Raw genomic sequence first — 12,967 nt, 5'->3', positions numbered from 1 at the left:
TGTATATGTACCTTACACCAGTTTGGTGTAGTAGTTAAGTATGTAACTCTAATCTGGGAGAACCGGGTTTGATTCCCCACTTCTCCACTTGCACCTGTTGGATGACCCTGGGCAAGCCATAGTTCTGGCACAACTGTTCTTGAAAAAGAGCAGTTTCTGTCAGAGATCTCTCAGCTCCACCTACCTCACAGGGTGTCTGTTGTGGTGAGGGGAAGGGAAAGGAGTTTATAAGCTGCTCTGAGACTCCCTTGGGTAGTGAAGGGTGGGGTATAAATCCAATCTCTTCCTCTCTTCTTCTTCTTCTTCTTTTAAGACCCATCTGTCCATCTGAGAGAAAGAAAATGGTCCAAAAATCAACCCGTAAGCTTTACGGCTGAGTGGGGATTTCAACGTAGTTTTCCCTAGTCCTTGACTAAGACTTTAACCAATTCACAATCTGAGCTTACTGCTATATTGTACACCATGTACCATTAGTTTACCCTGAGCCTGCATTACGTGGAGGGTGGGGTATAAAAATGATTAATAAATAAGTAAATAGCATTTGGGTATGCCTCAAACCTAGACTGATTTCCCACAAGCAGCTGCGCCGCCCTCACTCTTCCCTTTCCCCAGATTGTATTTGTCAATTTCCCACTACTTGCTGCGTGGCCGCATTTTGACCCACAGCATCCCCCAATTTCCCACATATCGTCTAGATCCTTGTTTTTTGAGATCAAGAAGATGCGGGGGAAATCAGGGGATGCTGCAGCTCAAAATGCAGCCGCACAGCAAGTAGTGGGAAATTGACAAATACAATCGTGGGAAGGGAAGAGCGAGGGCGGTGCAGCTGCTTGCGGGAAATCGGTCCTAGTCCAGAAATTTGACAGACTGACTTCAAATATAAAACAGGACATATCAGCGTCCCAAGAATCTTCATATGACTGTAATAATTCACTTATACATTTGAAACTTCACTTCCTGTAACCAAACCACAGAAATTAAAGAGCTGAATTTGAAATATGAACGGCTATTGAAAGCAGTGGGACAGCTAACGCACACTTCTAACTACAAGACCATAGGTAAGTCCAACTGATCTTGATTAAATTTACTTCCACAAACATCATTTAGGATTGGAAGCAAGACCTATTAAGTTCAACAGAACAATGTAAATCAAGGGTGCTTAAAAGCACTGCTGTTTTTGAGGAACAATGGATGGCATGTCAGCCTCTGATGGGAGTCGTGGGAGATTACCACGCCAAAGACAAGATGAAAAGAAGTACAAAGCAATGTAATTGTGAACAGAGAACTTGATTGCTTTTAACTTATAAAATACTTCCAAGTAAGAATATAGATATTACAAAATAAAATAAAATGCATTTCACACAATTTCTTGATAGTGAAAAAGAGCTATGCAGGCTGGTTCTTGATGATCCTCTGATCACAGGTTATATATTTCCTACCAAAATCTGGTTATACATTGCAATGGGATGGGGAAAACCTCACCAGTACCAAACCTATGCAATCCATTCACATATATGCAGGTCTTGTTAGGCATGCTCTTCAGAAAAAAGGAGGAGAAATGTCCATTGCACGTAGGTAATACTGTTTGATGGGGATAGTGTTCTTTACTTAGCTAATTGCATGAGCATTTGCTGTTTCTCTAAGAAAGCTCTGATTTTTATCAAAGTTTTATGTGTAAGCTCCAAAGTTTCCTCCCATTTATTCTTCTCCGGGTTTGTGTAGGTAACTAAGTTCTCAGTATACTGCAAGATCATCTTTAGAAACCTGTGAGGAGCAGGAAAAGATTATGAGAATAATATTTGATAAAAATAATTCTTAAGAACAATTTCCCAGGAAAGTTTTTTAACAGCTGGTTTTCCTGGCTTTTCAAATTTCTGGAAGGACAGTCTTTTCACAGCTTTGACAGATGAAGAAAGAACCTCAGTGAAAGCCAGTGTGGTGAAGTAGTTTGATATGCTAATGAGATACTAGGCTATTAGCATAATAGCTCATTAGCATACACAACGCCCCCTGACATCACCAGAAGTGATGTCAGAAGGGGAAGCAAAAGGGGGGGAAGGCATCGTCAAAAGCCTCCCCTTCCCTTCCCTGGGAGGCGGGGAAGCGAAGAGAGAAGGGGTTTAAAGTTTAAACCCCTTCTCACTAGAGTTGGGCCACAGAAGGAGGAAAGAAGGAAGAAAAGAGAGAGAAAGAGAGTAGAGAGAAGGAACGAAGGAAGGAAAGAGTCAAATAAAGAGAAGGAAAGAAGGACGGAAAGAGGGAAATAGAGAGAAGGAAAGAAGAAGGAAAAGAGAGAAAGAAAAGAAGGGAAAGAAAAGTAAAGGGGAAGGAAAGGAGGGAAAGAAAGAAGGCAAAGAGATGGGGGAGGGGAGGCTCTCCCACCCCCCCAATCAAGCTTCCGCCACCCCCTGCAGATCCCTCACTTACCCCTCTGGCCTCCCTGGGGCCGCAGCACTCCAGCACGGGCCCCAGGAAGCCAGCGACGGGCCTCCTCTGGCCTTCCTGGGGCGGCAGCGCTCCGGTGCGAGCCCCAGGCAACCGCCGACGGGCCTCCTCTGATCTCCCTGGGGTGGCAGCGCTCCAGCGCGGGCCCCAGGAAGCCAGAGACGGACCTCAGCACAGAGAGCTGGGGGCGGGGCTTGCTGCCACCACCATTTGTGCCAGCTCCTGGGCTCCCGGAGCAGCGCTCCGGCACACTCCGGCCCCAAAAGACCCCTGCCTCTAAACTGAGTTAGTGTGAGCTAGCTCACAGTTTTTTAGCCTACGGCTCATGCATTTTTGTCTCAGCTCAGGAAGGATGGCTCCAGAGCAAACTAATTTATGCAGTAGCCAAATCGCTCACTCACAACTTAATGGCAGTAGCTCACAAAGTAGAACTTTTGCTCACAAGACTCCACAGCTTAGAGGGAGCATTGCTTCCAACTCTTTGATACTATGATTCTATGAATACTGGACTGAGACCAAAGAGATGCATGTCCAAGTCCATGCTCAGCCCTGAAACTGGGTGTCTATCACATTTGCTATGAGGATAAAACTGGGGTGGGGTTAGAGAGTACACCAGTTTTGGACCTTAGGGGAAGAAGGGCAGGATAAAAGGGTAATAAATAAATACATAGTAAGCCCCTTGGAAAACTCAAACTACAGCTATGAGTACACAGTGACATAAGTGGCACCTAGTTAACATACAGTGAGAAGTGTACAGAAGAATATCTTCCACTATTTCATCATATTTGTTATAAGAGAATGTAAAGAATTGCAAATTAATGGAGAAACTGCTTTCATTCACTAGTTATCACGCTTTAATACACACTCACTTTAAGTACTGCTGATACTCAGTAGGATTCTTGTCACACACAGTATGAATATTGATCAGCTCCAGAGTGATCAGGATTAAAATCAGTTGCAAGACTGGAGACAGACATTTAATGCTAGAAGGAAAAAAATTAAGAAGTCCTTAGAAAGAAAATCAAGCTATATATCTAAATAGGAAAAAAAGTTAATCCGTTTAAGCCAACTGCACCAGTCTATAACCCTGGCTCACAGGATCCTGCTAGGAGAGCGTTTTTGTTTGTCAGCTAAAAACTTTGGTGTCACTTCAGCCACATTCATTAAGCTTATATTGTTATCCAGGGTCATTACAAGGGAGTCGTTACCGGCTAAATATCAGGAAAAACTTCCTAACTGTAAGAGTGGTTGAGCAGTGGAACAGTCTGCCTCGGGAGGTGGTGGATGCTCCTTCGCTGGACGTTTTCAAGCAGAGGCTGGACGACCATCTTTCGGGTATGTTGTAGGGCCATCTTTCGGCTATGCTCCTGCAGAGTGCAGGGGGTTGGACTAGATGACCTGCAAGGTCCCTTCCAACTCTAACATTCTATGATTCTATAAACAAGTCTGCCAGCCTGGGTGACCTTCAATGCTAACAGTACCTCATGGCTTGTGATACTGTACTGGTGTAACAGTCGGGTATCTCTTCTGAAGTCTTTATCTACCTTCAGCTGACAGAGTTAATGGAGTCAAGCACTTTACTGGCTGTGCTCCAAAGGTCAATAAGGACAGTGATGTCTGGACATTCAGAACTCATCTCCAGCCGTTGCTTGTTTCTCGGTAGTGGCAAGACACTGTCCATTACTTCTTATTGCCCACGTGAATGAATACACTAACAGTGGCAAAAGCATCCATTGGTAACTGGATGCTTTTGCCACTGGCTGAAATGGCACACTTTCACCTATCCCTTTAAATGAGCACTCCTGTTGAGAAGACAGCCAAGGACTGGCTTTTTCACTCCTCAGAATATTCTCTCTCTCTCTCTCTCTGTTCCATCTGGCACCCCCTTGACAGGCAGCAGCTGGGAACACTTATTTCCCACTAAGAGGAAGCAAGTGTTACGACAGGCTCCAGCTCATGCCACATATACCAGACTCCAGCCCATGCCACATATACATATGCCTCCTAAAGAAGACAGTCTACTCAATTCTCCCAGCTGTTGAAAGAAGAAATGAAAGCTTAATTCCACACATTCACTTATGACAAGAATGGTGTAAATTGTCTCTCAGACTTTTAATAGCCAGGATCAAATCCCCATCATGTGTAAGTTGAGAACACTTTCACACGCACATGGGGAGCAGGGTAATAGTGATGGCAGCCCCTTATACCTTAAGGAGGGCTGTTCTGAAGATCCCTTCCTGATATGGGACGGAACCCTTTTGAGGCAATTACAGCAGAGGAACTGAAGAACTCTTGTATGCAAATGGAACATTGTACTCAATGGTTTGGATCTTGGCCAAGATTATTCACTGTTGACAGGATGGAAGGAGTACAATTGCAAGATAGTTAGAACACACTAAAATCCTACTGAAAGTACTGGGACTCAAGTTCTTTACCAGGCATGGTTTTAGTATTCAAATTCATTTTACACTAGACAAAACTCCTAAAAGTCACAAAATCCAAATCAAAGTTTAAATGTGAATTGCAGTCTGATAATGTGATATGTAACATTTCACCTCATACCCCCCCAATTCCTTTTAACGGAATCTTCATATGGAGCACATGCATTGGGCTCTTGCCAACAACGGTGCCACAAAGACAGAGAGAGCGCTCCAGCAATACAGCTTTAAGGGAGCAGAAAAATCTCCTTCTTAAAACATAAAAGGTAGGAGACCAAAACAGTATGAAGTGGCAACAAATAATATAGGGTTGCCAAATAGAAAAATCTTACCGGCGGGGGAGCGTCCTGTCGCTCCGGGAGCTGGCCGGGGACGTGCGCGTGCTTGCGCGCTTCCTGAGCGTCACCAGAAGTGACGTCACATGCTGGGCGGGGCCACGCCATTTGAGGGGAAAACTCTTTGTTTTCCCCTCAATTGGCGTGGCCCCGCCCCCAGCGTGCAACGTCACTTCCGGGTGACGCACGCGCGGGGATGGGGTTTTCCCCGGGCCCCGATTCCACGGGAGCAGGAATCGGGGCTCAAAACCGGGGGGAATTCCGCCCCCCGGGGGGATTTGGGAACCCTAAAATAATAACACTTCACAACTGAATTTATTTTAATCTCGAATTTTGTTTTTTAAAAAAACTCTTAAATTTGCCTTCACTTCTCATTTAAAAGTATCCTTTTGATTAACTCTACCGGAGCTAGTGATATAAATAATTTTAAGTTCTAATCAACAGAGAAAACTACACAATGGAACATGTCTATCATTAGCTTTTCAGTTCTCAGTTAAAGCTGTGGCAACGTTGGAAAAAACCTGACACATGTAATATGGAAATATGTAGCTTTGTTCTGTTTTGGAATGGAATTCACTTAGCAATAAAGATGCTGCTGCAGATTTTCCTAGATATTATGAAATTATTAGCAACTACAGCAAAATATTTTAAAGAATTAACGAGAAATCTACAGCATGGATCAACTGTGTAACTTAACAAGAAATAACATAAACAAAGCAGAAACTATTTAAAACAGAACAATAGGTAGAAATTTTCTAATTAGCTCTTTGTGAATATGTAACATGGCGGGGAAAATAAAATGATTTAAATCTTATAAACATGGTCAGCATATCTATCTACATACATATTGGGTACTTGGGTTGCAAGATTTAGTCAACTGGAACGGGGCACTGAAAGGATATTTTCTAATGAATCTGAATACATGCCTAAAAAACTGGACACTTATACACTTCCTCCTCAAAACTATACCAGGACAGTGAAGCTACTTTCACAGAAGCTACAAAGGTGGAATTTGGTACTCACACACAGCCTGTAACCTTTCTAGTGAAGTCTTAAAATTGGACATTTATGTATCTGTAAAAATTTGAGGTACAAAATTTACCTCATAACAGAAGTTAACATTTTAGCACAGAATAAGCCAAGCCACACAGGGATGGAATGCTGATCTAAGAGAATACAGCTGGCTCTTCAGGCTTAGATCAGGGAGGTACTTTCAGCAGCAATCAGACCAGAGCTATGGTCCATTTATTTATTTATTTACATTACTTATAGCCCATCTTTCTCACTGGGACTCAAGGCGGATTACACAGAGTGAGTCAACACATATATATGTATATAGTTTTATGCAGTATATCGGATTTCTTTAACAAACTGATTACACAAAGGCCGTGGTCACACGGTCATTTTGATCGGGTTTCACCGCTGTTCCCTCTCACATTTAAAATTGCAGATCAGACAGCTACATCCGTCTCCTGCACTGCAGTGGGCTCACTCGCGCAATCCTCCCGGTTCCCTAGCGAGTTTTCTTTTGAATCCATGATTTTGCTGATCTGGACAGCCATCTCTCGCAATTATCATTATTAGGTCATCTGAATGTCCTTCTTGCAATTTTTTTTTACAAGCTTCCGTCGTTGTGCGCATGAGCAATCCTGTGCTGAATAAATTCAATGTATAAACGTTCAAGGGCACATATAGACTCCAGTACTCAGTTGTATATCACTGGTTAATTTTGTTTGCTGTTGGGGGGGGGACCTGCAAGAACAAGGGAGTACAGCGAGTTCCAGTGGGAGTGGCGATTCAGCCATGTGTATATGCGCATGCACAAAGCCAATTTAAAAACAAAACAAAAAACAAGCTATGCTGCCCAAGTGGCGGCACGGCTATCTGAACGGTGCCCGGAACCTCATTGCGCGATGCAAGTAATTCAGGGAGAGATGTGCGGTCATCCCAACCCGAAAAAAATATTCCCAATCAAATCTACAGCGGGAACAAATTGCAGTAAGCTTGCCATGTAACCACACCCCAAAATAAGTTTCAAGGTAAAGTTAATTCTCATTTCTTTTTTAAAAATAGTTTTTTTAAAAATTCCCACCTCCTCTTCAGGCGCAGGTAATTCTGCCTCTGGCGTGATCGCAGTGACTTGTTTATCCATTGCTTATATCTGGCTTCACAAGTAGAAATTACTTGACATGACACTTGGTGGCACTGTAGATCTATTTGACGAAGCACCACGGTGACTTCTAGAACAGACCGTGGACAGAAAAGGATGCGAACAGGCTTGCTGAGGAGTTCAATCATTAACCTGAAGGCAAAAAATATCTTGTCTTTCTTCAGTGTTCTTTAAATTACAGTAAACAAAATCTAAACATTTTCAATCTGAGTGTGCTATAAGCAGCCTGCAACTAGGGCAGCCACAATCTATTATAAAAAGGGACTAAATGGATTGGTTTTTCTCTGTTACTTCAAGTGACAATGATCTTGTCTTTCTTCAGTGTTCTTTAAATTACAGTAAACAAAATCTAAACATCTTCAATCTGAGTGTACTATAAGCAGCCTGCAACTAGAGCAGCCACAATCTATTATAAAAAGGGAATGAAAGGATAGTTTTTTCTCTGTTACTTCAAGTGACAATGATCACCACCAGATTAGAGGCACATCTCCTTGGGTTCATATAAAGACACAAGAAGCTGGGAGGTAAACAACTTTAGCCTTAACTGTGTGTGTGTCTAGACAGACCGCTAGATAGATAGCTATCGATAGATTGATATTAATATTCTTGTGAAGATTGAACAGAAATGAAATCTTTCATTCCAGAAATGGCCAAAAGAGTTACAAAGAGAGCCAGCGCTGTCCGAAGACGTTTCCGTGGTCATGTGGCCGGCATGACTAAACACCAAGGCGCACGGAACGCTGTTACCTTCCCACCGAAGTGGTCCCTATTTATCTACTTGCAATTTCTTGCTTTCGAACTGCTAGGTTGGCAGGAGCTGGAACTAGAGACAGGAGCTCACCCTGTCTTGCGGCACCCGGGTCTTGAACCACTGAACTACTGACCTTCCACAGCCTGCAGTTCAGCGTCTTAACCACTTGAGCCACCGCAGCTCCAATTCTATAGTACCAACTTTTAAAATGCCTTATAGTATTTATAATCATACAACACATCATGGAATCTATTTCCCTTGCATGGGTTATTTGTGTAGTTGTTCTCTGTTTCCTATGTGGAAGTCCTAGAACATTCTCAAGAGATTTTTTTAAAATTAGCACAGGCTTGCTCCTTCCATTCTCTTCAAATCTGCCCCACTGCAATCGCAATAAGCACCTGTAACAAAATAAGAAGTGTTCTTGTTGCTTTTTCTACTTGTTCTACCTATTTCCAAAACACCCTTGTCAAAATTCATCAGCTCTTCCCGATGAGGTTTGTCTTTTCCCGTGGTGCTCTCATAAAGGCTTAGAGAGGTCCAGTCTTGCCCCTCCTAAAAACGTAAGGTTGCCCCAGGATTGTCTGATCTGCTGGGGTGGGAGAGGATGGATTTGAAAAGCAGGAATTTCGAACTGATATATGGTTTTCTAGCTCTGTGTTTTTGTAGGCGGTGAGCTACAAAGACTCTAAAGATTGCTATATGCCAGTTTTTCATGTAGTTTGGGAAAATGTCTCCCTCTATGATTTGCTCCAAGCCCTCAGGATAGGAAGGTTGGGATAAATAGTTAAATATATACATACAAATAAAACTCCTTGCCCTTCAAGAACTTCTATATATTAATCCCCTTACTAGTAACTCTACAATATGGCTCTTAAGTAAAGTCTCTAATTATGTCAGGTTCCCTTACCATGGCTAGTAGCCATTGATGGACCTCTCTTTCTTCCATGAATCTGTCTCTCCCCTGTTTAAAGCCATCTATGCTCATGGCCATCACTAGAAATGTTTAACATAAATAAATAAAATTTACTGAAATCATTACCTAGCCACATGCTCAAAAGGCTGATAAAAAGACCTTACCCTGTCATTTCTTGTTCATTTGGCACTACAGGAAGATCAGACCACAAATTAATGCTTTCCACGCACTGCAGTACCTAGAAAGTGAAAAATAAGCCATACAGAAATAAGTGAAAGCTTATGTTCATTAAATTAGGTATTAGAGTATTTGTTACCACACGATTTTATATTTTTGTTGGATCTTAGTATCCTGCAGTCACAAATGATATTATTCCATTGTTAATTAAACCTTCTTAGGAAATATACAAATTTTTAACCACAGAGCTCTTGGGATTTTTTCAAAATGTCATGTGCTGAAGTCTGTGAGCTGGATCCAGCCACTTTCCCTTCTTCTCATACGAAGGGAATTTTTTCCCTGAGATTCCATGTACAGCCTAGGTGCCACATCCCATACTCTCCATGAAAGTCACCTGACCTCAGGATACTTTTTTGGTGCATGCAGGTGACTGTTACAGAAAGGCAAAGATAGAAATTTTCTGTTTTGGGTGACATGGATCAATGTGAGAGTCAAGAGAGCAATGTAAATGTATGTTCCTTTGGCTGGCTTACAACCCAAGTTTTAAAGGCTTCACAGAACACTCTCATTAACAAACAACAGTAATGAAAGAGGTACATACCTGTTTCTTAAGTAGGGCTATTGGATGAAACTGGGAACAATAGCTATTTGCACAGCTCACCAGGGGTCTCAGCGATGCATATTCCTATGTTTTAAAAAAGAATTATAATATATAAGAAAATACTTGAGGAGATTGTACTTGGTTGTGAAAAGGCTTCAAGAGGTGAGACCCATCTTGGAATTTTAGAGTATACCAAAGGTAGGATTTTTCTCCAAGTTGTTAATAGGGATTTCAGATGGTTTTTAAAGTATTTTTGTCCAACCACTTTCCCATACCAAACAAAAGCACGTCACCCTAACTTTAAATCATGTCCCTCTAAGGCTAAAAGTCTTACAACAAAATCCAGTCTCTCATCCATACCAGGCAGGCCGCTCTATAATATGTCTTCCAATCCGGTAGAGCAAAACCCACATTTTCTTTAAAGTCTTGTAATGCTCTCAACTTAATTCTTGGTTTTTTCCCTTGCCAAATTTAGATATTTGTTTATTCATATCTTAAAAAAAAAAGAGCGATTAACAAAGACAGGGATAGTCTGGTATAAAAAAATCATTCGTGGCAATATATTCATTTTCACAGCTTCAGTCCTTCCCATCAGGGATAAATGAAGATCTTTCCATCTTTCTAGATCTGTCTTAACTTTTTGAAGCAATTTCAGATAATTATCCTTCACCAAAGAACTACACTTTGGAGTTAAACTTATTCCCAAATATTTGTTTTCTCCAACTGAAATCCTGTTAGATTAATTAACTCCATTTTTTAATTAGAAGTCATATTCTTTGTTATATCCTTTGTCTTTTGGTAATTTATTTTCATCCCAGCTATTTCTCCATACTGTTTAATGTTATTCAACAAATATTCAATAGAGTCTGCTGGGTCTTCCAAAATAAATACTAGATCATCTGCAAATGCTTGTAACTTATACTTGTGACCCTTAACTGAGGCGCCTTTGATTGCAGTGTCTTTCCTAACAGCTCTTGTCAACACTTCCAAAGTTAGAATAAATAGAAGTGGCAACAAAGGGCATCCTTGTCTTGTCCCTTTCTCAATCCAAATAATATTTGTAAAGTCATCATTTACAGCTATCCTTGCATTCTGTTTAGTATAAGTGGCTTCAGCTACTCTTATAAAATCAGGCCCAAATTTCATTTCCTTCATCTGTTCAATAAGAAATTTCCAACCAACATTATCAAAAGCTTTTTCCGCATCCAAAAATACTAGGATCATCTATTTCTCAGGATGAGCTTCGTAGTATTCTAATATATTTAGAACCATTCTAACATTGTTCCTTAATTGCCTTTTCGGTAGAAATCCGGTTTGGTCTTGATGCATAAGTTCTGATAGTACTTTTTGCAATCTTGTGGCAAAGAGATGCAAAAATTTTATAATCACAGTTGAGCAAGGATATAGGTCAATAATTCTTAACTTCTTTTGGATCCATTTTCCCTTCCCTTCCCCATCGGCCACTTGACAGAACGGCTGCATAGAGTTGGCCTCTTTCACAGTACGAGAAAAGGCCAGGTTTCTAGCTCTCAAGAGTGGCAAGGAAAAGCCTTGTAGCCTCTCTGTGCGCTCCCTCCATTCTAGCGTGCACACATCACATTCAAATGTAGACTTTGCTGCGGGAGGATGCAGTGACAGCCACCACTGGCATGATGGTGGAAAAGGCGGTCATGACGCGGCTGACTTATCGCGACCCCATAGAGTTTTCATGGCAAGGGACAAACGGAGGTGGTTTGCCATTTTCTGCCTCTGTATGGCAACCCTTGGTGGCCTCCCGTCCTAGTATTAACCATGCCTAACCCTGAAGATGCGGAGCTGCGGTGGCTCAAGTGGTTAAGACGCTGAACTGCAGGCTGTGGAAGGTCGGTAGTTCAGCAGTTCGAGACCCGAGTGTGCCGCATGACGGAGTGAGCTCCCGTCTCTAGTTCCAGCTCCTGCCAACCTAGCAGTTCGAAAGCAAGAAACTGCAAGTAGATAAATAGGTACCACTTCGGTGGGAAGGTAACAGCGTTCAGTGCGCCTTGGTGTTTAGTCATGCCGGCCACATGACCACGGAAATGTCTTCGGACAGTGCTGGCTATTCGGCTTTGAAACGGAGGTGAGCACCGCAACCCTAGAGTCGGATTCGACTGGCTTTCGAGCAAGGGAACCTTTACCCTTTACTTTATATAGCTGAGTATAAAAAGATTGCACAATTTTCTTTAGTTCCTCTTTCTGAAATATCTCCTTCTTATCCCCATCATATAAAGAATGGATCAATCTCTTTTCTCTTTCCTTTCTAAGCTTTTAGGCTAGCCATCACCCTGATTTATTTGCGTGTTCAAAATAGTTCTGTTTAGCAAATTTCACATTTTTAGCCATTTCTTCTTGAAAGCAACAAATTAAGCTGGTGTTGAAGGACTTTAATTTTAGCTTTTAAATGTTCATTTGAAGTGTCTATTTTCAAGTTGCCTTCATTTTTCTTCAATGCATCCAAGAGATCTTGGTAGTGTTTTCTCTTTTCTCGTCTTCGTCTAGCCACAAATCTAATTGCCAATACTATAAAACAGGCTTTACTTGCATCCCAGACAGTTCTCATTGACATTTCCATGTTCATGTTTTGCTGAAAGTACAACTTCATTTCCTTTTTAACATACTCCACAAATTGTACATTTTTCAACAGTTGAACATTTAATCTCCACCTTATTTTTGGGGCATCCTTTATTTTCACCAGTAAAGGGTTATGGTCTGCGTATGATCTGGGCCAAATATCAACTTCTTTAATATCCTGTAAGAAGCTTACTGAAGTCCAACACATACCAATTCTAGATCAGGATTTGTGTCTGTCAGAATAGAAGGTATAGTCTCTTCCAGGTATAGAAGGTATAATCTCTTACTCTCCAAGCATCAACTAGTTTATATTCTTCAACAAGTTATAAAAAGGATCTTGGAAGAAGTCCTTTGGAGGCTTTAATCTTCTTATTAGTCTTCCTATCCAGGTCATAACCAAAGACTGTGTTGAAATCTTCCAGCAGGCATATATGTCCGTATAGTCGAATCTTGCTAAAACATTTTTTTAAAAGGTCAAAAAAATGTCCTTGATGGTCATTTGGGGCATGTATAATTACTAATAAAATCTTTTTGTCCCCAATAGTAAT

At 41.5% G+C, this 12,967-nt stretch overlaps 1 protein-coding gene across 1 annotated transcript in view; it reads right to left on the bottom strand.

The window, feature by feature from the left end:
• Positions 1–1,199: 1,199 nt before the first annotated feature.
• ERMARD (ER membrane-associated RNA degradation) overlaps positions 1,200–12,967 on the bottom strand; it is a 38,677-nt gene continuing 26,909 nt past the window's right edge. Inside the window, exons 11-15 of the mRNA XM_015415400.1 lie at positions 9,831–9,914; positions 9,217–9,290; positions 7,311–7,556; positions 3,315–3,428; positions 1,200–1,764 (exon numbers count right to left, since the gene is read on the bottom strand). Coding sequence (XP_015270886.1) covers positions 1,605–1,764; positions 3,315–3,428; positions 7,311–7,556; positions 9,217–9,290; positions 9,831–9,914 — 678 coding nt within the window. The 3' untranslated portion in view covers positions 1,200–1,604. The remainder of the gene's footprint in view (positions 1,765–3,314; positions 3,429–7,310; positions 7,557–9,216; positions 9,291–9,830; positions 9,915–12,967) is intronic.

Source organism: Gekko japonicus, unplaced genomic scaffold (genome assembly GCF_001447785.1).
Source record: "Gekko japonicus isolate JY-2015 unplaced genomic scaffold, Gekko_japonicus_V1.1 scaffold1194, whole genome shotgun sequence".
In the NCBI taxonomy this organism is placed as follows: domain Eukaryota; kingdom Metazoa; phylum Chordata; class Lepidosauria; order Squamata; family Gekkonidae; genus Gekko; species Gekko japonicus.
The sequence above is the reverse complement of the archived record's forward strand: the minus strand, read 5'-3'. Positions and strand labels throughout refer to the sequence as shown.